This window comes from Puma concolor, chromosome B1 (genome assembly GCF_028749965.1).
Source record: "Puma concolor isolate L17-30 chromosome B1, mPumCon1.1.hap2, whole genome shotgun sequence".
Taxonomy (NCBI): Eukaryota; Metazoa; Chordata; class Mammalia; order Carnivora; family Felidae; genus Puma; species Puma concolor.
In genome coordinates this window covers 201977284-202003160 of record NC_141670.1, presented here as the reverse complement: position 1 = coordinate 202003160, position 25877 = coordinate 201977284, and the positions used below count along the sequence as shown (strand labels likewise).

At 50.3% G+C, this 25877-nt stretch overlaps 1 protein-coding gene across 7 annotated transcripts in view; it reads right to left on the bottom strand.

Annotated features, from left to right (window-relative positions):
* The window catches only part of STK32B (serine/threonine kinase 32B), a 393997-nt gene that overhangs the window by 298461 nt on the left and 69659 nt on the right, over positions 1–25877 (bottom strand). For 5 of the 7 annotated variants that reach the window (XM_086705468.1, XM_086705467.1, XM_086705470.1 and 2 more), the window contains exon 2: positions 2940–2995. The exons of 1 other annotated variant lie outside the window; for it this stretch is intronic. In XM_086705468.1, coding sequence (XP_086561594.1) covers positions 2940–2995 — 56 coding nt within the window. Of the gene's footprint in view, positions 1–2939; positions 2996–4984; positions 5009–25877 lie in introns of those variants that run through there. One more of the 7 variants, XM_086705473.1, reaches the window with a different exon arrangement.

Sequence of the window (25877 nt, the reverse complement as noted above, 5' to 3'; positions counted from 1 at the left end):
TAGTCGAAAAACGAAAACAAACTAAGATAATTAGAGAAAAGAAAAGAGAGGAGAGGAGAGGAGAGGAGAGGAGAGGAGAGGAGAGAACAGAAAAGAAAAGAAAAGAAAAGAAAAGAAAAGAAAAGAAAAGGCATCCAAATTGGAAAAGAAGAAGTGTCTCTGTTTACAGTTGACGTAATCTAATGTATACAACATCTTAAAGATGCCATAAAAAAATTGGAATTAATACATTCAGTAAAGTTGCAGGCTACAAAACCAGCATACAAAAAGCAACTGTGGGGGCACCTGGGTGGCGCAGTCGGTTGAGCGTCCGACTTCAGCCAGGTCACGATCTCGCGGTCCGTGAGTTCGAGCCCCGCGTCGGGCTCTGGGCTGATGGCTCAGAGCCTGGAGCCTGTTTCCGATTCTGTGTCTCCCTCTCTCTCTGCCCCTCCCCCGTTCATGCTCTGTCTCTCTCTGTCCCAAAAATAAATAAACGTTGAAAAAAAAAATAAAAAAAAAAAACAAAAAGCAACTGTGTTTCCATATACTAATAATGAATTATCTGAAAATGATATTAGGGAAACAATCACATTTCCAATAGCATCAAAGAAAATTCAAATAATACAATGAAAGACTGGTGTACAGAAAATTATAGAACACTGACAAAAGAAATTAAATAAGACACAAACAAATGGAAAGGCATCCATTTCATGGATTGGAAGGCTTAATATTATCAAAATATCCATAATAGCAAAGCAATTTAAAGAGTCAACACAACCCCTATCGAATTCCCAATGACTTTTTTTTACAGGAAGAGAAAAAAAAACAATTATAATTCACATGGAACCACAAAAGATCACAAACAGCCAGATCCACCTTGGGCAAGAACGGAGCTGGTCACATCACGCTTACGGATTTCAAATTAGATTACAAAGTTATATTAATCAGAACAGCATGGCGTTGGCATAAAGACAGACACAGAGACCAATGGAACAGAATAAAGAGCCCAAAAATAAAGTCATGCATACGTGGTCAACTGATCTTTGACAAGGGTACCAAGAATACACAATGGGGCAAGGTAGTCTCTTCAACAAATGGTGCTGGGAAACTGGATATTGACACACAGATGAACGAAATTGAGCTTTACCTCACACCATATACAAAAATCAAGTAAAAGTTGGCTATAGATTGAAATGTTAAGACTTGAAACTATAAACCTCCCAGAAGAAAACATTGAAAGAAAAAAGCCTCGTGATACTGTCTCAGCAATGATTTCATGGATATGACATCAAAAGCACAGGTAACAAAAATAAACAAGTATATCAAACTAAAAAGCTTCTGCACAGCAAAGGAAATAGTCAAGAGTGCAAAGACAGCCTACAGAATGGGAGAAAACATTAGGAGACCATATATCTGATAAGGGGCTCAACTCCAAAATATGTAAGGAGCTCCTATAATTCAATAGTTTAAAAAACCCCACAACTAGGAACCTGATTTTAAGACTTGAACAGACATTTCTCCAAAGAAGATGTTCAAGTGGCTAATAGGTAGGTTAATAGGTGGGTGAATAGAACTAATCATCAGGGAAATGCAAATCAAAACTACAAGTGGTCAGGAAGGCCACTAGCAAAAAAAGAAAAAAATATTGGCAAGGATGTGATGAAATCAGAGCCCTTGCACACTGATGGTGGCAATGTAATAGCTACAGTGGAAAACAGCATGGAGGTTCCTCAAAAAATGAAAACTAGAACTACCATATGATTGCGCAATCTCACTTCTAGATACTTATCCACAGTAATTGAAATCAGGATCTCAAAGAGATATCTGCACTCCCGTGTTCATTGCAGCATGGGTCACGATCGCCAAGATGGGGGAACGATGTAAACGTCCATCAACAGATGGATGAATTAAAAAAAAAAAAATGTGGTTTATAGGTACAATAAAATATCATTTAGCCTTTGAAAGAGAAAGAAACACTACAATTTGCAACAACACGGATGAATCTTGAGGACATCATGCTAAGTGGAAGAAGCCAGTCACAAAAAAGGACAAATACTGCACGATTCCGTAGACACGAGGTATCTAAAAAGTCAAAGTCGGGGGCGCCTGGGTGGCGCAGTCGGTTAAGCGTCCGACTTCAGCCAGGTCACAATCTCGCGGTCCGTGAGTTCAAGCCCCGCGTCAGGCTCTGGGCTGATGGCTCGGAGCCTGGAGCCTGTTTCCGATTCTGTGTCTCCCTCTCTCTCTGCCCCTCCCCCGTTCATGCTCTGTCTCTCTCTGTCCCAAAAATAAATAAAAAACGTTGAAAAAAAAAAATTTAAAAAAAAAAAAAAGTCAAAGTCATAGAATGGAAGAGGGGGAATGGTGGTCGCCAGGGACTGAGGGGCGGAGGAAGCGGGGAGGTAGGTACTCATCAAGGGGCATAAAGTTTCAGTTGCCCAACATGAATAAGCTCTAGAGATCTGCTGTGCAGCATCGTATCCACAGTCAACAATGATATACTGCACATTTTAAAATTTGTTAGGAGGGTAGATCTCACGTCCAGTATTCCTTCCACAAGAAAATTTCCTTACAGAATGCCTACATTGCAGGAAAGCATTGATGCTGGCCATCTCCTAAATTTGTGGCTTTTGTTTCTCTGCTTTCCTCATTTGGATCCTCAAGGAAGAAACAGCATTAGCAATCTTGAAATAATTACCATTGTAATCCACCTAAAACCGGGACTGCCGGGGTAATTTAATTTTCAAAATGCAATTACAGCAGATCCAAAGGAAACTCTTCAGACTTCCCTTCGCATTTCAAACTTGGCAAGCCCGCGTCTTCCCGTCAAGCAGGAAATTCCCAGGGCCCAGCAACCAACACAGAAACAGACACACAGACCCGCGCGTGCGCACGCACCTAGTGGTCGGGACTTTTACATTTTGTTAATGAAGTTTTTAAAAATCCATCATTCTTACCTTTCCAAAACTCCCTTTACCGATGGCCCGCAGGATCTGAAAATGGTCAAAGTTGACTGCAAAAGAGAATGAGGGAAAGAAAGAAACAGATCAGGTTGGCCACACCTTGTCACTGGTTCTCGAAAGTCCGCCCTACACTCCCACCCATTTATTCCGAATGGCTTCTGGTTTCATCTGCCTTATATTTGTCACGGCAGCACCCCGCCTTAGTTTTCGGGGGGTCTCCCCATTCTTGCTACCCCTACTGCCTTACTCTGGTCTGGTTTCCACCCTATCCCTACAGCACAGCAGGCCAACAACACATGGCCACGGACACCTTTTCCTTGGCCACTCTGTCCTTCTCAAAGCACCTGCTCGGCTCCTACGGAAATGCACCCTCTCAGTTTTCCAGTTCATGCTTCAGCTCATGCTTCGCGCGCACTCCGCTCCACCGTCCCAGCCACGAGATACTAAAGTCTGTCAAGCCTCCATCTACCACCTTCCTCTTCTCACCGGTTCCAAAGGCTTCAGTCACACCCTAATTGCCAGGGACTCTCCAAGGAACCTTTTCTCTGGCCTCCAGGCTCTACGTACTGATGGATGCCTACCCCAACTTTGAAGGGGTAGGCATCTTCATCTTTGAAGTCTTGAAGCTTCAAAGCCACTTTGAACCCGACAGGTCCAAAACGGAGCATGGGAGGAGTGCTTCAGCATGCACCCACCTCACGCGCTCAAAGCCTGGAACTCATCCAACACCCCCTGCCCCTCTCTCTCAACCCCCCATGAGTCCTTCATCGGGTTAGGTCCGCTGTACCTCTTGGCTCTCTCTCCCATCTGCCCACCTGTAGTCCAGTCCTCCTCCTCTCTTGACCCTCCCGTCCCGGGATATGTTTTGGCTGCAGGGAGGGGGTCTCGCCCATCCTCTACTCCCCTCCAATATGCCCCATCGCTGCTTTCCAAGAAAAGAGCAAATTCCTACATGGACCATCCAGACACTCGCCTCTTCTGTTTCACCGCCCACATTCCCCATACCCTCCAAGCTCCAGACACACAAGCTTCTTTTCTGTGCCTACGACAGTCATCCCCTGGGCTTTTAACGCTCTTCTCCTGACTGCACGCTTATGAACTCTGCCCTCTCTTCACCCTTCTCCGTCCAGAGCAAACCGAGCTCACCCGCCAGATTTTCGGCTCCCCTGGCCCACTCTCCCAGCGGGGCTTTCCTCCAAAACACCTGGTTCTGTATTACTTTACATGGATTTGATTAAGATCACTTCTTCCCCACTAGACGCCAAGCCCCCTGAGGTCAAAAGCCGTGTTTGCATCTCCCACCGCGTCCCCGGCACCTAGCACGGTGCGAGCACACAGTCAGTATCCAGCAAATACTCATCAACTCAAGGGCTGAGTGAAAGCAGATGTCCACTTGCACACCAGCCACGACTGCTCGTGCATCAGGAGTGTTCGGTAAACAGTTTTTAATGAGGCTGAATTACAGCCAGTTTCCAGTAACTCGGAAAGACACGTCATTTACAAAAGATGAAGTGAATTGATTCGTTCACTCTGCTGCGGGGGCGAGGATGCGGGGAAGTGAACGAACACGGTTCCCTGTGTATGAAAAGGACGTGAAGGAGGACAATTAGGTTGAACTGTGTCCCTACAGAGCCCCAGTCAGAATCCAGCGTGCCCTCCGGTGCCCAGCGTGCTTGGAACAGAGAGGCAGAGTCAATGGTTAACTTGGCAAAACCTTGCTTCTTGGACCTGGATTGGCTTCCTTCGCGTATAGCTTGTCAGGAAAGGAAAGCCTACGCTCTGACCTCCTGCCCCCTCACCAAAAGTCAAAGAAGAGAAAACAAGGTGCCTGGACTGCGTTTGCCAGGTGCCCAGCAGCGAGCTGGGAGATGGGCGCATCCTCTCGTGAGCCCCGAGGCCCCACGGGGCAGGCATCGCTGCCAGGGTTTGCCAGCCACCCCCCACTTGGCAGGAAACATCCCTGCTTCTCCGAGCACTCCCTACAACATCAGGATAACACCCCTCGTTTGGGGGGTAACTCCTGCCTGCACGTGGCTCACCTGCTCTCTCAGGAAGCCTCTCCCTCTTCCAATTCAGCCCTTTCTCTCTGGACCTCCCGCAAGACCGGTCTGTCCAGGCATCAGGAGAACCCAGCCCAAGTCAGACCGCTTAGGTCCAGAACCCGGCTCTGCCACAGCCCTCGGTGAGTCACATGGCCTCCGTGTGCCTCACTTACCCCACCTGTTAAGTAGGTGCGACAGTGCCCACCTCCCACAAAAGCAGAGAATCGTGCCCAGCACAGTGCAACGTCTCAAGAAGCCCTCACTGTTTGTTCTGGGGGACAAAAGGCGGTCCTCCCTGCCATCCAGCCTAGTCCAATAAGCAAGGAAGTACCGATGTGTCTCATGTCTTCTGTTGGAAACCCCCACAGAACACGCATTTTTTGTAGGGGGTACGGATGCGTGAGATTATTTACAGCGTGATAACCCCAATTATGAAAATAATAATAAGTTTAGGCATTCGCCGGTTGGCTCAGTAATGAACACCCTGCTCCAGTTAGGAGACAAGACCAAAGAGCCAAGCCCTCCTAGGAAGGCCGTTCCCTGCACACCCCCCGCCTCCTAGCCCATCAAAGGGGGTGTGAGCCCAGTGCTGTGCTAGACAAGGAGCAGCCCCTGTGTATTTCCGCTTATCCTGCTCTCTCTTTGGAAACTGTCTTCAGGGAGCAAGCTTTTCCTCTGCTCCTTCTTGCCAGAAGCTTCTTAGGGCCAGCCCCCATGTGCAGGGGCCCGCGGTGTCCAGAACTGCCCCTCAAGGGTGGGGGGGGGGGGGGTCTGGCTAACTCTGGGCTTTGGCATCAGGGAGCCCTCGCGGCTGCCCTCCTGGGCCCCAATCCTCAACCCCAGGTAAGACTTGATTCTCCGCCGGCCTCTCCTTCTGTCGCGTCTCCTAACTGGAGAGGGGTGTTCATTACTGAGCCAACTGGCAAATGCCAAAACCCGTTATCATTTTAATAATCAGTGTTAACCGTGCTGTAAATAACCTCACTCATCCGGATCCCCTACAAAAACAGGTGCTCTGTGGGGGCTTCCAACATAATAACATGAGCCAAACAGGTACTCGTTTAATGTTTATTTGCTTATTGGACTAGATTGGATTTAAATGGCTTTGAGCATATGGCCTGTGTTCTCCATTTATGTGGCATCTCCCTGAGGCCTGGTATACTGGTACTTACATAAATGGTGCCTACGTGAACACACTCTGAAGAAGGGAGGGCTCTGCAGTGGCTGGTGAGCAGTCTGAAATGGCTTCAGGGACCGTGTGAAGCCAAAGACGGGTCTAGAAATTGCATTGTCACGTAGGGTTGTTGGCCCAGAGCAGGAGAACTTGGCCGGGGGATGGGAGGGATTGACGAGCGAGTTCAGATCTTGTCCTGGTTTGCCTGGGACCCCCCTGGTTTCAGCACTGAAATTCCCACATCCCTAGGAAAACCAGCATAGCTGGGTCACCTGTCACGTTTCCAGATCATTAAACTGCACCCCCCCCCCCCAAAGAAGTCACAGCATTGCTGGAGCCAGCTTGGAGACGGTAAGATACGCTCTTAAAAAAGGAGTGTCTGGGGGCGCCTGGGTGGCGCAGTCGGTTAAGCGTCCGACTTCAGCCAGGTCACGATCTCGCGGTCCGTGGGTTCGAGCCCCGTGTCGGGCTCTGGGCTGATGGCTCAGAGCCTGGAGCCTGTTTCCGATTCTGTGTCTCCCTCTCTCTCTGCCCCTCCCCCGTTCATGCTCTGTCTCTCTCTGTCCCAAAAAGAAACAAATGTTGAAAAAAAAAATTAAAAAAAAAAAAAAAAAAAAAAGGAGTGTCTGTTCAGACCACAAGACACAGAGTGGCCCAGGGTGACACTGTGACACGTGTGGGGTTAAGGTAGAAACAAGGGGCACAGTGCTGGGCAAAGGTGTGCACGCGACCTCAGCCAAACAAGAGAACAGTGGCATTTGCCTGCAAGACGTCACGTGGACAATGAAATGGCACACGGGCCATGAAACAGCTGGTTGGGGCGCCTCGGTGGCTCAGTCGGTTGAGCATCCGACTTCGGCTCAGGTCATGATCTCGCCGTTCAAGGGTTCGAGCCCCGAGTCGGGCTCTGAGCTGTCCAGCGCCCCGGAGCCTGCTTCGGATTCTGTGTCTCCCTCTCTCTCTCCCCTTGCCCCACTTGTGCTCTGTTTCTCTCTCAAAAATAAATAAATAAACATTTTAAAAAAAGAGAGAATTGGTTGTTTGCCTGGCTCAGCTCAACTCTCTCTTCTTCCTTCATAAGGAAACCTCAGGTCTGTTAAGGGATCAGTGTGGCCGGCCCCAGGCAATGAGTCACACCTGGCCTAGTCCAATGGTGTTCATCAGAATCATGGGGAGGCTTCTCAAGAAAGATCATGCCCCCACTCCTGAGCTTCTGGGGAGAGGCCGGAGCATCTGAATTTCTAACAAGTTCCCAGGTGATACGGATGGTCCAGGGGCCACCACATTTATCTGGACAACGGTGCACCCCACTTTCCCAGACACTCGCGCAACTGGCAATGACCTTGTGACACAGGCCTGGTGAACAAAATCTCAGCAGAGAATCCTCCGCTGTATTTCTGGGAAAGCATTTTTTCCTGATGAAAAGGGACCGTTACAAGTGGAGTGGCCCTTCAGCCCTCCTGCCTCTTCCTGCCATGAATATGGATGTGAGGTCTGAAGCTGCAGCAGCCACCTTGTGGTTATGAGACAACGAACACAAGCAAAAGGCCAAAGGTGCAGAGAAGCCATTCCCTGTTGTAAAGTCCCTGAGGCCATACCAGCAACTGCCTACCTCTCGACTTACTACGTTAAAAAAATACATTTTTATTTGTTCAAGTGCCTGTGAGTCAAGTTTGCTACTAATGGAAGCCAGAAGCATTCTTTTCTGATACACAAAGCCAGCCACACAGGGGTTCGGTATATGCCAACTATTTTATTGTTGGATTTCCAGCCTCATTGTAACCTTACTAGAAGTCAGAAGAAGAAAGTTGTTTGGGGTATAAACATAAGGACCAGGCTGCCTGGATATGAACTCTGACTCCACCACTCACAAGCTGGGTGGCCTTGGGGAAGTCACTTAACCTCTCTGTGCCTCAGTCTCTTTACTTATAACATGGATATACTAAAATACAACGAATCCACACAGGTAAAATATTTAGAATAGTGCTGGCCCTGAAGTAAAGGCAACCAATAGTAGGTATTATCGCCGTTAGAATTCTGCATGCGAGGTTTTTTCCCATTTTTCGCTTTTATGAGACACGACTCTCATTAAATCATGACCGAACATCACAGGGGTGATGAAGCCAGAGCTGTATTAGCGCCCATTAGTTACTGACCGTGACTAGCACCCTGGGTAAACCTGGTTGATGTACCTTTCAAGCCAGTGGGCTCTTTTCTCATTCCCATCAAACCGATTATTTCTAAGGAATGTCACGTTTTTCTTTCAACACGCTATATTCACGAAGCAGTTTATTCAGAGGCAAATGTGAATTTTCAAGATGGCTAATTACTCTTTCAAACAATCTCTAATGGCAGGTGACCCCCAATCACCATCCCATAAAAATGTATGCATTTCAGTATCGCACGCATCAGGCAGGGACAGCAAGAAACCGTCCCCTTTCCTGCCTCCCTGAAAAGCTAAACGGGTGGCCGTATGCCTTCACCCAAAAATGCTGATTTCCAACATCGTTTCAAACATCTGAAGATCTATGAAAAACGGCCCTGTGAGATGCCCTTTGGCAAGAGAACAACAGTCTCCTCTCTGATTCACCACCGTCCGAGCCAGCTCCATTCACGCATCTCTACCTCCGGCCTGACCCTGTAAGCATTTGAGTTTTGGCCCCGAGGATACCCAGGGGACGGTTACCGCCGGTGGAGGGAAAAGCAAGCGCAAAGGCCCTGGGTGGAAATGTGTGTGACGGTCCCCGGGCACAGCAAGCAGGCAAGGCTGGGCGGAGCGCAGCCTGGGGAGAAGAGGGACTGGGGGAGGGTCACCCGGGGCTGCGGTAGGGGCTTTGGGAAAGATCCCAATTTAGTTGTGAACTCAGAGAGACCAACCTGCCACATGATGGTAATCCAGGTCCCGGGGTCCCGGCAGCTGTCACAGCCCTGCTAAATTAAAGCGAGCTTCGCCGGCAGATGCAGTGGGCACAGAGGATTTCCAGGGAAGCAAAGATTCCCCGCAGGATGCCATGAGGGCAGACACCCGTCACACATTTGTCCACACCCACTGGATGCCCGACAGCAAGAGGGAAACCTCACATAACCTACAGACTCGGGGTGACGATGTGTCATATAGGCTCATCAACCGCAACAAAGGTACCACCCTGGTGGGGATGCTGATGATGGGGACGCTCCGCATGTGTGGGGGCAGGGGGCATGTGAGAAGCCTCTGCACCTTCCCTTCAATTTTGCTGTGAACCTGAACTGTTGTTTTTTTTTTTTTTTTAATTTAAATTCAAGTTAGTTAACATACAGTATAGTCTTGGCTTCAGGAGCAGAACCCAGGGATTCATCTCTTACATACGACACCCAGGGCTCATCCTGACAAGTGCCCTCCTTAATGCCCATCACCCATCTAGACTATTCCCCCACCCACTTCCGCTCCAGCAACCCTCAGTTTGTTCTCTGTATCTAAGAGTCTCTTGTGGTTTGTCTCCTTCTGTTTTTATCTTACCCTTCCGTCCTTTCTCCTCTGTTCATGTTTCGTTTCTCAAATTCCTCGTATGAGTGAAGCCATATGATTTTTATCTTTCTCTAATTTCGCTTAGCATAACACTCTCCAGTTCCACCCACATTATTGTAAATGGCAAGATCTCATTCTTGTTGATCGCTGAGTAGTATTCCATTGTATATATATGCCACATCTTCTTTATCCATTCGTCAGTCGGTGGGCATTTGGGCTCTTTCCATAATTTGGCTATTTTTGAGAGTGCTGCTATGAACATCGGGGTGCAGGTGCCCCTTCGAATCAGCATGTTTGCATCCTCTGGATAACTTCCTAGTAGTGCAAGTGATGGGTCGCAAGGTGGCTCTATTTTTAATTTTTTGAGGCACCTCCATCCTGCTTCTTTAAAAGGTCTACTGAAACAAAACAAAAAACCAGATGGAGTGGGTGGTCAGCCAGCAGCCCAGGAAAGGGAGAAGCAAGCAAGCAGCCTGTCCACATGTGGGAACCAGGGACAGGGGCATTCCCATCACGAGACTCTGGCCCACTGTGCGCCCACTTCTAGGACCACCTCTGTGTCTATGGTGCGCTGGCCCTGGTGGGAGCAGAGACTTCGGAGGGGACACACTCGGCTCACGAGGAGCTCGCAGCCCAGCAGGGGACACGGCCAGGTCCCGCAGACACTGATGCAGGCACCGGGGCAGTAGCAGGGTGAGGACCAGGCCCTAGGGAGGGACGTGCTCTGGGCTGCAGGGACGGTCTGTGCAAGTTTTCAAAAGCACAAGACCCCGAGTGTGGGTCTGAGGGATTACAAGTGTTCTGCAGGGGGTAAGGAGAAGGAAAGACCCCAGGAAAAGCTCCCAGAAAAGCAAGAACCCAGTGGCATGAACCAGCAGGACGAGGCCCCAGAACAGCAGGACCAGGGTGTGAGTGGAGACGAACGAGGAGGGTGGTTAACGCACTAGCTCACTGGACATTTCTTCAGGACAAGGATGCACCAGGCCTCAGCAGAGGTTGGAAAAGCATTACTCCAAAGGGCCCATATCTCCTTGTTTACCAGGGGTTCCCAGGGGCCGATTCGGGCTCACAGGGCATTCAGTAGGAGTTATTTTATGTTACGTTATTTTATGTTACGTTATTTTATTTTATGTTATTTTATGTTATTTTATGTTATTTTATGTTATTTTATGTTATTTTATGTTACTTTTATTTTATTTTATTTTATTTTATTTTATTTTATTTTATTTTATTTTATTTTAGAGAGAAAGAGCGGGGGACGAGGGCAGAGGGAGAGAGAGAGAATCTCTAGCAGGCTCCACACTCAGCATGGAACTCAATGCAAGGCTGGATCCCACGACCCCGGGATCACGACCTGAGCCGAAATCAAGAGTCAGACCGTCAACAGACTGAGCCACCCAGGTGCCCCAGTAGGGGGGTGTTTTAAAGTATGTTTATTTATTTTGTGTGTGAGAGACAGGGAGTGCGGGAGGGGCAGAGAGAGACAGAGAGCAGCCTCCACGCTGTCAGTGCAGAGCCCGACACAGGGCTCGAACCCACGAACCGCGAGACGGTGACCTGAGCAGAAATCAAGAGCCAGACACTTAACTGAGCCACGCAGGCACCCCAGTAGGGGTATTTTAGACAGGACGTGAGATCACCGCAGCCCTCGGAAAGAGAGAGCCTTGCTGCGAGCTCACCTGTCGGCTCCGGGGTCTGAGACGGTTCGCAGGCCCGAGAGCCAAAGAAGTGCTTTCTTCTCTCCTTTGCCCGCCATCCCGAGCGCTCCCACCCCAAGTCCTGTCTAGGCTGCTCACTGGCATCCCAGAGGTAACACATCCCCACCCCTCACCCTGGGCCTCACCTGCCTCCCGGCCTCCCCTGTGCGCTCTCCCTTCCCTAGAAGCACGTCAGCCTCCCATCCACCCCAGGCACTGTCCTGCTGTTCTTCCTGCTGCAATGCTTGGTCCTGCTTCACCCCAACACCAGCTCTCTCCCCTCCTCAGGTGTCTCCCCCCTGGAGAAGTAAAAGATCTTCCCTGACACTCCACCTGGGTGACCTCCCCCCCGGGTGTCCCTACCTCATCACATGGTCACCTCCTCCCTAGTAATTCTCAAGACCTGAAATATCTGTTCTTGTGTCACCTGTTTGTTGCCCATACCCCCATTTTGGAATGTCAACTCCCCAAGGGCTGGGGCGTTTGCCTGTTTCGTTCGCTACGGTATCTCTGGAGCCTAGCACGGTGCCTGGCATATAGTAAGTGCTCAGTAAATAGCTACTGACCATGAACAGATGAGTCTTGAAAGGGACAAGTCCATGGGAGTACATGAACAATGACAGGGGAGTAGGCACAGCTTCCAGGAAGAGGCAGCCCTTCACTTCTCAGCATCTCCCACAGTCATCTGCGAAATGGGCACAATGCTACCTGCCTTGTAGAGTTGTTAATGGGACAATAATACAGTGAAGGTAGCAGGACACTCTTCTCAAATTCACGTTCACACGTAACATCATCATAATTGAGGTTGTTCCCCAAAACTGACAGAGTCACTCTTAGGAGAATAAATAGGTGAGAATAGGGTCAAAGGTCCCATGAGATAAGTTTGGAAAAAACAAAGCCTTCTCCCGGCAGATATAACAATACACCGTGTATTCACTCCTCCCACAAACAGACGTTGCTCATGACAAGATGCCCACAGGGAACAAAGACATAACCCCCAGTGATGTGCATTCTACTAAAAACTGAGTCATAAGAATGTCCGCAAGGAATTCAGGATGGGTTGGAGGGAGGGACACAGCCTTGCAGGTTAACACACACTGGCTGGCCTCCAGTAGAGACAAGAATAGCTATTCTGTTAGCAGTACTGGAGGGATTGGTTACTTACTGGACAAAAACAAAATTGGGGCTCCTGGGTGGCTCAGTCGGTTGGGCATCTGACTTTGGCTCAGGTCATTATTTCACGGTCAGTGAGTTCAGGCCCTGCATTGGGCTCTGTGCTGATGGCTCAGAGCCTGGAGCCTGCTTTGCATTCCGTGTCTCCCTCTCTCTCTGCTCCTCCCCCACGCGCACTCTGTCTCTCAGAAATGAATAAGCGGTAAAAAATAATTTTTTAGGGGCGCCTGGGTGGCTCGGTTGGTTAAGCATCTGACTTCAGCTCAGGTCATGATCTCACAGTTTGTGGGTTCAAGCCCTGCGTCGGGCTCTGTGCTGACAGCTCGGAGCCTGGAGCCTGCTTCTTCTGATTCTGTGTCTCCCTCTCTGTCCCTCCCCTGCTCATGCTCTGGCTCTCCCTCTGTGTCTCAAAAATAAATAAACATTAAAAACATTTTTTTTCTAATTTTTAAAAATCAAATGAATACCTCTCTGTTCACTAGATCCCCAAATAATATCTGAGCAAATCAGAGTTCAATGTAACAATATCCCGAATGATAAAGCTCAGTGCCTGAAAGGGAAACATTTGGTGGATATACCAGGCTCCCCTCTTTCCCATAAGTCAAGGAGGTGAGCACCCTGGTGCCTGACCTCCTCCGCCAGCAGGTGAGCTAGTTATTCAAAGGCCACAGGCTCACAGGCTGCACCAGGGCTGGGACAGACAGCCCCCTCCCCAGAAAGAGTATAGTGAGGAACCATGTGTACATAATTAACTCTAAACACCCAAAACTACTGGTTGCTCCTGGGAACTCTCATGGCATCCCATTCGTGGGTGTGTCCCAACACTCAGGGCCTGGGTGGGACCATCTTGGTACACAGCCGCCCTGGTTCCCTGTCCCTAAGGTGCAGGTCTCAGCCATGATTACGCAGAGGACTCACAGTCAGCTTAAGACACAGACCCAGGTCCTGGCCAGTATCCGCTCTGGACATTCTGCTGTTCCCACAGACTTCTCACACACTCTTGCTTGTGTCCCCAGCACAGAGGTGACGATGGCATCTGCTAAACTGAGCTGCAGTCACTGCTTTTAGCCTCTTAAAAACTGTTTTGTTTTCTAGTTGATAAATGTGTTTCAGAAAGCCCAAAGGCCTTTTTTTTTCCCTCACTCTGCACTGTTATCAGCAAAAACACTGTATCGAAAAACATTTAGGAAATCACATCCCTAATTCATACAGGAAAATATTATATGGCAATAATCTCAGGACAGAAGCTCATTTGGATGCTGGTGGAAATGTGGAATCTGTGATAAGGGAAGCGTCAAACACACGTTTGAGAGAGGAGACTGAGAGCTAGGTTAATAATTCCTTGAAAGCAGTACTGTCTCAGACAATCTGCTTCCTCTGCCCCCAGTGTTAGTTTCCTGTGGCCACCATAACAAAGAGCCACAAACGAGGCGTTTAAAACAACAAAGATTTACTCTCTTACAGTTCTGGACACTGGAAGTCTGAGATCAAGGTGTTGACAGGACTGTGCTCCCTCCAAATGCTCTAGGGAAGAATCCTCCCTTGCCTCCTATAGCTTCCTGGAGGGTCGGGCAACCCTTCTCGTGCCTGGGCTTGGGCTCCATTGTCATATGGCCTTCCTGCTGCTCTGTCTCCATCTTTCTTCTCTTCTTACAAGGACCCTAGTCATTGAATTAGGGCCCTAGTCCAATATGACCTCATCTTAACTAATTACATCTGCAAAGACCCTGCTTGCAAAGACTGTCACATTCTGAGGCTCTGGGTAGACATGAATTTTGGAGGGATGATATTCAACCCAGAGCACCCAGAACAGCACCTGGCCCAGAGAAGAGGATAAATAAATGATGGCTGAATAGATGGATGAATGATGAATGGATGGATGGATGGATGGATGGACAGACAGATGGATGGAAGGAAGGAAGGAAAGAAGGAAGGATAGATGGATGGATGGAGAGATGGATGGAAGGAAGGAAGGAAGGAAGGAAGGAAGGAAGGAAGGAAGGAAGAATGGATGGATGAATGGATGGATGGATGGATGGGAGGATGGAAGGATAGAAGGATGGATGGAAGGATGGAAGGATGGATGGGAGGATGGGAGGATGGGAGGAAGGAAGGAAGGATGGAAGGATGGAAGGATGGAAGGATGGATGGGAGGATGGGAGGATGGGAGGATGGAAGGAAGGAAGGAAGGATGGATGGATGGACGGACGGAAGGGTGGAAGAAAGATGGATGGATGAATGGATGGACGAAAGAATGAATGACCACACAAATGAGCCCACATTCATGTGTACCTGTACCTACACACTTGTATCTGTCTGAGTTGTAGAAACAAAAATATATTTTGGGCACACTGTGTCATCTTGGCTCTTCAGTCTGGTAGGGCAGAATCAAAGCTAACCAGGCTTCAGTCGCCTCTCAAAGTAACTTCCAGCTGTGCAACCTTAGAACAAATCCCCTGGGAAGATGTGACACAACCAGATCATCTGTTAGGTCCATGCCGGCTCTCAGGGCAATGCTCCACAGAGGGCGCTTTCCAAGTACTTAAAGCACGACCATTTCTCCTGCAAACAGAGTTACCAATTTCCTGATCTGTTTAGGGAAAGAACAGTGCAGGATTACAAGCCTAACTTGTGGTTTAGAGTCCACGGATACTTTTCAACTTACCTACTGGCCAGCAGAATGAGGAGGGGGTGATAGCCAATAATCAAGAAAATGTCTGCTGCCTCTGCTTTTCACACAGAAGATAGTATTACTCATCTAATGCTCAATGCTGAGATAAAGGCGCCCTGGACACTGCTTCTGCCTAACTGCTTTGCTCATCATGAACACTGAAAGGAACTTACCCAGACAGGAGGAATAAACAAGCCAATATTTGCACTCAGCTGATTATGTTTTGATTTATCTTCTCATTAAACGTAAGCAAACATTCTCCATGGGCGTATCTTTGAGGTCCTGGAAATTTTAAATGTCCTCAGTACCTCTGTTGGGTATTCACGACGGCAAGACTCTAAATTTCCAACTCCTGGGGCCCGATTTTTAATGGCGAAGTTGGCTGGGCTGGGAGGGTCTGGTGGGCAGGTGCAGGATAGCTCTCAGAAGGCAGAAGCACAGGGAGAAGCTGAGGGCTCCAGAAGAGTGACACTGACTGCCCCAATTTTTGACCCCTCCCTGTACCCATGTCCTCTGCAAGGTGACCTTCTGGCTCACGAGGTAAAGTGTCCTTCTCCACCCGCTCCTTCTCCATTCAGCCACAGCACGTGGACTGATTCGGCCAACGGGGTGTTAGCAGGCTTGATTCAAGCTGAGGCTCGAGAAAGTGCTTGTGCATATCTGCCTCCCCCTTAGTCATCTACCCCCACCAGAGGACACGCGGGCCTACCTTCCAAACAATGACACCCTGGCAATGCCAGTAGCCCAGGACTCAGGTGAAGCCATCCCAGAGTGACAACCAGCCAATCCCCAGACGAGCGAGAGGGACCAGCTGAGACGAACGGAGTCAACCTGCAGGGTAGCGAGGACGTTCAAGGCTTGCTGGTGGAAGCCACCGGTTTGGGGGCAGTTGGCTCCATGGCATTACTGACAAGGAAACCAAGAGGGACAGAAGGAGGGAGGGATGCGAGCAGGAAAGAAAAAAGGCAAGAAGGGAGGGAGAGAGATACAGGACTAAGGACCAATCCTAAGAGTGAGGTGTGTTGGCCATAGAACAGCTAAAACAATCTTCACGAAGAGCAAGAACGTGGGAAGACTCAGTCTATCCCATGTCAAGACCCACTACAAAATTAAGCTACAAAAGCCAAGACCAGGTGTAGTGAAAGAGGGACAGAACAGGGACCCCGGAAATTGATCCACATCATACGCCCAACGGATTTTTGACAAACGTGCAAAAGCAACTCACTGGAGGAAAAACAGCTCCAACTGATGGCCACAGGCCAAAACCCGGCCCTCCGTCTGAGGCAAGGCAAGAGCCTTTTGGCAAAGGGCTGTGGTCAGATCACTGAGCACTTTGCCTGCACAGGAACAAGAGGCAGGCCCTGCAGGGAGGTGTCAGGAAGGGCAAGGGCAAGGGCAAGGGCGGCCTGGAGGCAGACTTGCAGGACTCAGCTCCTTGTGGTTGTAGGATGGAGGTTCCTCCTTCTTTCCTGGCTCCTTCAAGATTTTTCTAAATGTTTATTTATTTTTGAGAAAGAGAGGGAGACAGACAGTGTGCGAGCAGGGGAGGGGCAGAGAGAGAGGGAGACACAGAATCCGAAGCGGGCTCCAGGCTCCGAGCTGTCGGCACAGAGCCCGACGTGGGCCTCGAACTCACGGATTGTGAGGTCACGACCTCAGCCGAAGTCGGACGCTTAACTGACTGAGCCACCCACGCGCCCCGCGTCCAGAGGTTTCTAATAGTAGACTAAATCTTTCGCATGCACCAAATCTCTCTTACTTTCCTTTCAGCAACCGGTCAGGAGAGAACTCTCTGCTTTTAGAGGGCTCGTGGGGATTAGGTTAGATCCATCTAAACAATCCTTTTTTTACGATATAATGTAACATAATCATGGAAGTGAGGAGGGGTAAGAAGGTCATGGGCCCATCATAAAATTCTGCCTCCTACAGGGCCAAATAAATGATGACTTCGCCATCACGAACAGCTAAAGAGTAGTGATGTCCCCTCAAACACACACGTGCACAGTCGTGCTTCCTGATTAGCCTAACACAAACCAGAATAAGGAGATGAGAAGCCTCCTTGACACTCTCAATACCCATGGCCTCTGGCTTTACAAGATCTTCTGTTTGTTATTTCCTTCTGGATCTTCTTGGAAGTCCGGTTCTATTCCAGGCCCTGGACCAGAAACAAACAAACTCGATGCTAGTCACCATGCCCTCCCTACCAAGAGGGTGAGCAAGCACCCTGTAAGTGCTAGAATGGGGTGGAGGGGGAACTTGGGAGGCTCTGGGGTGGGGGCAGGGAGGGGACTGTCCTCAGAGGGTGTTGGGAGGCTTCAGGGCCAAGGAAGTGCTGATTGGTTTAAAGGAGAAGAAAAGAGGGGCTCCCGGGGGGCTCAGTCGGTTGAGCGACCGACTTCAGCTCAGGTCACGATCTCACGGTTCCTAGGTTCGAGCCCCGCGTCGGGCTCTGTGCTGACAGCTCGGAGCCTGGAGCCTGCTTCGGGTTCTGTGTCGCCCTCTCTCTCTCTGCCCCTCCCCTGCTCATGCTCTCTCTCTGTCTCAAAAATAAATGAAAACATTAAAAAAAATTTTTAAAGGAGCAGAATAGAGATTGTGCATCTCTTGAAAGCACAGGGAAACGTTTTGCTCGCTCAGACATCTCGTGAACGTAGTCAAAAGTTCAGGACTGTTTCCCTCTGACAGAGCCAAATTACGTAAGTCGGAAAAATGAGTCTGGTTTCCAAGCTGATGGGCTGCATGGCGGCTCCCCTGGCCTACAGACTGAGAAGATAATGACATTTTGACAGAGCTGGGGCACGAGAGAGCTACCTTCTTGAGTAGGCAACATGGGGGATTGGTCTCACTTCTCTTCTCCATCCCTGAAAAATGCACGTAAATCATGGGTGTGCCGTGAAAATCCAATGAGATTGTGCATAAAAGGCTTTAGGCCCAGCTCATACTACATGACCCATCAATGGTCATGGGGGAGGCAAGGGGATGGTGACAAAGGTGGCATGATCGTGACGATGGTGATGGTTACGGGCTGAACCACGCCCCCCAAAAATCCAGGGGTTGAAGCCTGACCCCCAGCACCGCACATGTGACCACGTTTGGAGACAGGGTGATAAAATGAGGTCACTGGGGTGAGCTCTGATCCTACAGGCCTGGTGTCCTTGTAAGAAGAGGTGATCAGGACACAGACGCGCACAGAGGGATGACCCCGTGAGGATACAGAGTGACGATGGTCATCTACACACCGAGAAGGGAGACCTCAGAAGGAAGCAACGTGCCCACATTTTGGGCCAGGGCTCCCCAGCCTCTGAGACCGAGAGAGAATACACTTTTATTGCTTCAGCCCTCAGTCGGTGGTGCTTTGTGATTTTGGTCCCAGCACGCTAGTACGACAGCGATGGTGACGTGGATGCTGCTGCTGGCAAAACGCGGGATGAGGCGTCCTAAGGGACTCTGGCTTACGGAGGGGAAACTGCATTCCGTAATCCTCTATGCCCATCACAGTGGGTCCACAGAAGATAGCCAGGAGCGCAGCGAGTCATGCAGCACCCAGGCAAGGGAGTGGAGTGGCATGCCTGGACGGGAGCAGGACAGGGGGAGAGAAAAGGCGAGCTGAGAAAGACACAGGACCCACATCATGAGAACCCTGGATGTGGCCAGAGGGGAAGCAGGTGAGGGAACCATGATGATTTCTGGCTCCACAGCACTGATGAGGTGCAGACAGCGAAGGCTCCAGAGGAGGCAGAGACCAGGAGAGAAAAGAGGACCACGTGTGGGGAAAGAAGTGAGCTTGGTTTGGGGGATGCCGACCCGGGGATCCCTGTGGGAATAAAGAACGGCAGGAGGATGCACCTGGAAGGGAGCCGGAGCACCATTGGAAGGAATGAGCTGGTCCCGGTGGGGCACGCTGAGTCGAGAGCAGGGGTTGGGGACAGAACCTGGAGGATGCTGACAGCTGAAGGCATGGAACCCCCAGGAGAAACAGAGCCCAGAGGGGTGGGAGAGACTCGGGAGAGTGTCATGGGACCTGTCGTAGTCAGCTTGGGCAGCTATAAGCAGCCCCACAGCCTCGGGGGCACAAATGGGAGACAGATACTAATCGTGGTCTGGAGGCCGGGAAGTCCAAGATCAGGAGGACAGCAGGTTCAATTCCTGGTGAGACCGCTCTCCCTGGCTCAGGAAAAGCTCTCTCGTCACCGCGGCCTCACATATGGCCTCACGGTGGACACAGAGAGCTCTCCTCTCTCCCTCCGCTTACCAGGGCACTAATCCCACCATGGAACCCCACCCTCCAGACTTGATCTCCACCTAATCACCTCCCCATACCCCACCTCCAAATCGCATTAGGGGTTAGGGCTTCAACATATGAATTGGGGGTCAGGGTGGGGGTACACGATTCAGTCCATGAAAGACCCCAGGGGAGGAGGGTCCACAGAGGGGTCCATCAGGCCAAATGCCAAAGGCATGAGCTGGTCAGCATCCCTGGTCAAATGATGGTAAATGGACCGACAAATGAATGAATGAATGAATGAAGAGCCACAGGGAACACACAGCCGCTTTGCCACATTTCTGTGGATGCGTCTCTCTTCTCCTGCTGGCCTTTCCACTGGCCCAGGAGATCTGCATGGACAGGCCTGGGCGTGTCCTTCTCAGCTGCCCTGGCCCCTTGATGTGGCTGGCCACAACGTGGTGTGTAGGACACGTTTCCTGAGCGGATGGCGGTCTCCTGCCTGTGGTCGGTGGCGGGGCGGGGGGTGGGGGGCGGTGTCAGCCTCCTCAGCTCTCACAAGGCGACCCAGCACAGACTCAGGTGCAGGCAGGCACAACCCCGAGACCCATCCCCTCCATCAACACGGCTTGGCCTGGGGCTCCCTTAACCTTTGCGGGCTTTGTTTCTGTGTTCGCAAAATAAGATCATTTACCTTCAAAAAAAATTTTTTTTCAACGTTTATTTATTTTTGGGACAGAGAGAGACAGAGCATGAACGGGGGAGGGGCAGAGAGAGAGGGAGACACAGAATCGGAAACAGGCTCCAGGCTCTGAGCCATCAGCCCAGAGCCTGACGCGGGGCTCGAACTCATGGACCGCGAGATCGTGACCTGGCTGAAGTCGGACGCTTAACCGACTGCGCCACCCAGGCACCCCAAGATCATTTACCTTCAAACTCACGGTGAAAATTAGGAAGCTGACATCCAGCATCCTGCCTGACTGATGGGACCTGTTCTATGTTGTCCTTTGTTCTTGGCATCATTACTAGAGAAGGGGGACAGGGAAGAGCTCCAGTAGGGGTGGGAGAGAGAGGGACAGAAGCCTAAGCAGGTTCCATACTCGGTGCAGAGCCCAACTCAGGGCTCGATCCCACCACCCTGGGATCACGAGCGGAGCTGAAATCAAGGGTCGGTGCTCCACCGACTGAGCCATCCAGGCACCCCCTCGATACTCATTATTCTAACGATGTGACAACACACACAGAATGTGAAGCCAGCACTTCCCTCCCTAGTTCTGGGGCCTGCTGCCTCCTCTATACAAGGGGAATGAGAGCATCAGCTATACAGTAGGTTGCTGTAGGATCAAATTATTTACTATCTATAGGGCACTCAGAGCCAAGCATAGCACTTGGCGGGTTCCTAATCACTGTCCCTAGCCGTTTAGTTGTTCTGTCACCAACAGACAGGCAATCTCAGAATTTCTCCTGATTTCACACATTATCCCTAGACATTACACGCATCCAGCCAACGAGCATCTACGCATATGTGAGTCCCGCATCTCGACGTGTGGGGATTCTCAAACGACTGCATATTGCAACACGGGCACGTGGATGCAGGCATCATTAAAACTTCAAGGAAATTATGGAGTCTGTGCAAAAAAGAAGCAACTTCTGTGCTCAAGTCACCACGTTATTTCCAGCATATAAAAACATTACTCGGGACGTGGTCGCCTCATGTACCACGTGCTTGCCTCCCAGCGAGAAGCTGAGTGCATTCCTTCAGAACTGAAAGTGTCCTTACCTAATTTATTTTAAAAATGGAACATTTTGTAACAGAATCGCACAGCCATAACGCAAACTGCTGAGCTTACGCCTGGGTTGTATCAGATTGTTGGAAGGAGATAAAACCTTGAGAACAGAAGTCAGGAAGGAAAAAAAAAAAGCCCAGACAATATTTGAGAGCAAAAAAAAAAACAAAGGAAAGCTCCCTGGACTTCTCATGTTTCCCACTGTCGAGCAGAGCTCCAAAGCCCTTCTTTTTAGAGAGCTGCTAAGAAAAAGACCCAACGATTTCCTTTCCTGTCCACATGGAAATGGAAACCGTTCCCGCCTGGCATAAAATCTCCCCAACGCCCCAGTGGTTAGAGGTGCTCCTGTTCCTTCCATGAGCTCTCCCAGCTAACAGGGCACGAAAACTTCTCATTCCTAATGCCAACAGGACGTCCTATACAAGACACAAAAAAAGCTTACGGAAGCATGGAGCCCGCCGAAGGCGCAGAAGCGCCCCGCCCCCAGGGAGGCCTACCGCATGCAGTCCCCACAAGGTGAAGTTGGTTCTGGGGGCAAAAGAGTCCTACTCTGGCTCGTGCAGAGCACGGCCGGTACATGGCACATAGGCAGGTTTGCGGTACATGTGTGGTACCAAGATTCCATGAGACGTTGAGAGTAGGAGAGGGGATTCCGGAAGCAAACGTGCCAAAAGCCTCTGAAATGTCCAAAAGGCAGGGGTGAGGAAGTGAGAGTGCAGGAGAGGTAGAGACGCACAGGCCTCTGGAGACCAGATGGTACGGGGGGGGGGGGGGGGCGGGGGAAGCTATGTGCCATCTGGCCAGGCGTCCGTAAGTCACGCTAGCTCTTTGTGCACAAGTCCTTAGACAGGCAGACAGTCCGGGTGCGTGGGAAAGAACAGTGGCCAGGACAGACCGGGCCCCCACCCCTGTGGGACTGACCTTCCAAGCAGGAAGACTGAGAGGAAGCGAGCAAATAACTAGGAGTATTGCCAGTGGCAAAACGCTGCATAAAGAAAACAGAGCAAGGGCGCAGTCAGCCAGTCGCGGAGGAAGTGATTCTCCAGGTGGCTAGGGCGGCCAACTTTGAGCAGGTGGCCTCTGACGCTGGACCCAGAGGGAAAGAAGCCTCAGGCATCCAGAAACAAGGAAGCACATTCATGCCCAGCTCGAGGATCAGCATGTGCAAAGGCCCAGAGCAGGAACAAGCTTGGTGTTCCCGAGGACCTGATAAAAGGCGTGTGTGTCCGGAGCAGAGTGGTGGGAAGGGCAGGCAAGAGGCGAGATCCAACAGGCAGGAAGGCAGGTCCACGCAGGCCACACCAGCCACCATGTATACAGGTTGCAGTGAACCTGAATGCCAGGGGAAGTAATGGAATCAATCAACGTTTGATGTAGAAACCGTGTCCTTATACTGTGGATGCATTCACCTCTCCAATCTGAAGGGCTGACCCTCCTGCTTCATGAGAGAAAGCTGGGGAGGGACAGAATTAAGATGAGTGAAGTCAGGCCATGAATCAGACCATTTACATCCCTCAAAAAACCCACTGAGGTTATTATTATGGTGACTGGTTTTACATGAGAATAACTGAAGAGGCGAATTAATACCATCAATTTCTCATAGACAATGATGTCGCACGCACGTATGGTCGTTTCTGCTCCAGAAAGTGTCTTCACCCTTGTCTGACCTTCATGGCAGCCCTGGGGGGGGGGGGGGGGACAGAGCAGAGATGCTTGTCCTTGATTTACGAGGAATCAGGCAACCTGGCCAGGCTCCCGTGACCAGCAAAGCCACAGCACCACAGTGAGAGCCCGGCGGCCATCCGCCCCCGGCCAGGAGTCTCTGTGCTTCTCCTCAGCACCATGTCTGGTTTCCCCATACAGATCTGTGAAATGGGTACCAGTCCTGGTTGCACCCTTCCCACTGGCCGTGAGGGAGCTGAAATCTGCATGGGGGCCTTGAAGGTACACGTTTCAAGCTTGGCCCCTGGTGCCATTTCTGCCCCGTCCTCGTTTTTCTTCTTGGTCTTCACTCATGTTTTCACTGGTGCCATCCTCTTGCACTTCAGGTGCCGGCTGAGCCAACTTAAATCTTTCCTAGAATCAGCTAGGAACACAACTTTCAGACTTGCGGTTTCCTCCCAGGGCAGGGGGCCGTCGGGGAGATCTGGTGGTCCAGGGATTGGAACTGGGCTTGGCTCAACTGGATGACTGTGTGCAAATCGACAGGAGAGGCCGGAGGGCACAAGGAGAGCCCATTCGGACAGCAAAGCAACATGACAAAGCTAACCAGCCACACAGGACGGCTTGTAATGAGACACTCACAGAGAGGTGGCCTTGGGAACTCCCCAAATCCCTGAGCTCCCAACCAAATTAAAGCATAATGATCCCTGAAAACATGTGACAGCGGCTCAGGGAAGATCCCCAGCTACTCTCTTACTTGCAGAGTACGTTTCTGGCAGACTGTGGCCTCACCAAGTTGCTGGAAGGGTTGGGTCTCTCCCTGATGTGGCTCATTAATACGGCGTCGGGGCTGTAGGAAGAGCTGGGGATGCCAAGTATTCCCAGACAAATGACAAGCTCCAACCTGTGACATGCAGCATGCCACCAGCCCACAAAACAACGAGCCTGTGCTGCTCCCAATTAGAGTGCCACCGGCCACTGCAAGAGGAACGGCATGTTCTGAGGATGCGCTTCTCAGAGACTAAAGTCTTTTCACGGGAAGCCGGAAGGGAGTTCTTTGAAAAGATGTGAACAGAACAAGAGGGAGTCCAATGTCTCTGCTCGAGCCTCCTTTTGAAAGAAAATCTGGCGTTTAATAAAAGCATTCTGGGGGGAAAGGTCAGGAAGATGTTTTATTTATTCATTCGATACGTGTTTACTGGGCGCTAATGATTCGACATTGTCAGGGCTCTGTGCTCTGTGCTGAGACGCCAGAAAAAATAAGACAAACATCATCCCCATCTTCCAGGAGCCTAAAATCTAACAGGAGTCCTGACGTTGCGTAGGGATTTCACCTGTAGTTCGGAGAAGTGCTGAGTGGTGTAAGACATGTTGTGGGAAGGAAGGTACACAGGGGCAGGGAAGGCTCTTACGAGGAGGTGAATTTAAAACCGAGACTGGATGGATACATGGAGTTGGGCAGTGGTGAAAGTAAGGCAGGAGGGGTGGGACTGGGGAGAGTAGGGGACTCCTGGAAGCAGAAGGAACAGGGGGTTCAAAAGACACTGAGACGGGGGGAGTGGCGAGAGACGGCCGTGGAGAAGAGGCAGGGGCCGACATGCCGGATCTTCAAGGCTTGGACAAAGATGCTGTTCCTCATCCTGAGGGTGATGGGAAACCCTAAGGGTTTTAAGTGACAGAGGGGGCTGTGTGTGTGTGTGTGTGCGTGTGTGTGTGTGTGTGTGTGTGTGTTCAAGGGATGGAGTGAAGTAAGGGTCATTTAGCAAGATGGCTCACGCACCAGCATGGGCTAGGTTTTGCTGCGTAACAAGCAAACCCCAAATCTTGATGTCTTATAACAATGAATGGGTTGGGTTTTTTTTTTTTCACTTATATGTGTCCACACAGATCAGCCAGTGGCTCTGTTTCCTGCACTCATTCAGGGACCCAGGCTGACAGAAGCTGCGTCTGACCTACTCTATTTCTACCCCTTTCACTATTGTCTGCGTCTGTCCTTAAAAACTAGCATGTTTGCATGTTTCCTTCATTCCCTTCTTCCCAGTGGCTGGCACACAGTAGGCATTCTACTGTATCTGTTAAATAAATTAATCCTGTTCACTTCGGTGGGTCACAGTCATTAGTTGGCCCCTAGAACCAGCCAAGCTCCTCCCTTCCTACTCCCAGATTCCTCTTCTCCAGCCCTCTGAGAACTCCACCTATGGCTCATTTTTCCAGTCTCATCTTAGATCTCTCGTCCACAGAAAAACCTTCTTGGGCCACATTTGTGATGGTCAACGTTATGTGTTAAACTGACTGGGATATGAGGTGCCTCGAGATTTGGTCAAATATCACTCTGGGTGTGTCTGTGAGGCTGGTTTTGAATGAAATTAGCAACTAAATCAGCAGACTGAGTAAAGCAGCCTATCCTTCCTAATGTGGGTGGGCCTCATCCAATCAGGTGAAGGTCTGTTTAGAACAAAAAGCCAACCTTCACCTAAGTAAGAGAGAACTCCTTCTGATGACAGTGTGGAACTGGGAAATCAGTCCTTCCTCCATTCAGACTCAAACTGATACATCAGATCTTGGGTCTCAAGCCCGCCGGCTTTCAGACTGGAACTTAAACCATCGGCTCTCCCGGTTTCTCCGGCCTTCTGACTCAGACTGGAACTACATCACTGGCTCTCCAGCTTGCCAACAGCAGTCTTGGGACGTCTCCGTCTCCATAATTGCATGAGCCAATTCCTTATAAGTCTCTCTATGTATCTACCAACCTGTATCTATCTGTCTGTCTGTCTATCTATCCGTCCATCCTATTGGTTCTGTGGCTCTGTGTTCCCCGAATTATACAACCTTGTAGCAGACCCTGTTGGTGCCCCACCCATTCCCCTTCGGTCCTTACCATCACAACGTACACAATGCAAACAGCCGCATCATCTGGCTGGAGGGCTTTCTCGGGCGAGGAGACTCTGTCCTGCCCTGCACAGCGGGTGGGGAGTGCCCAGAACTGAGCAGCCCTCAAC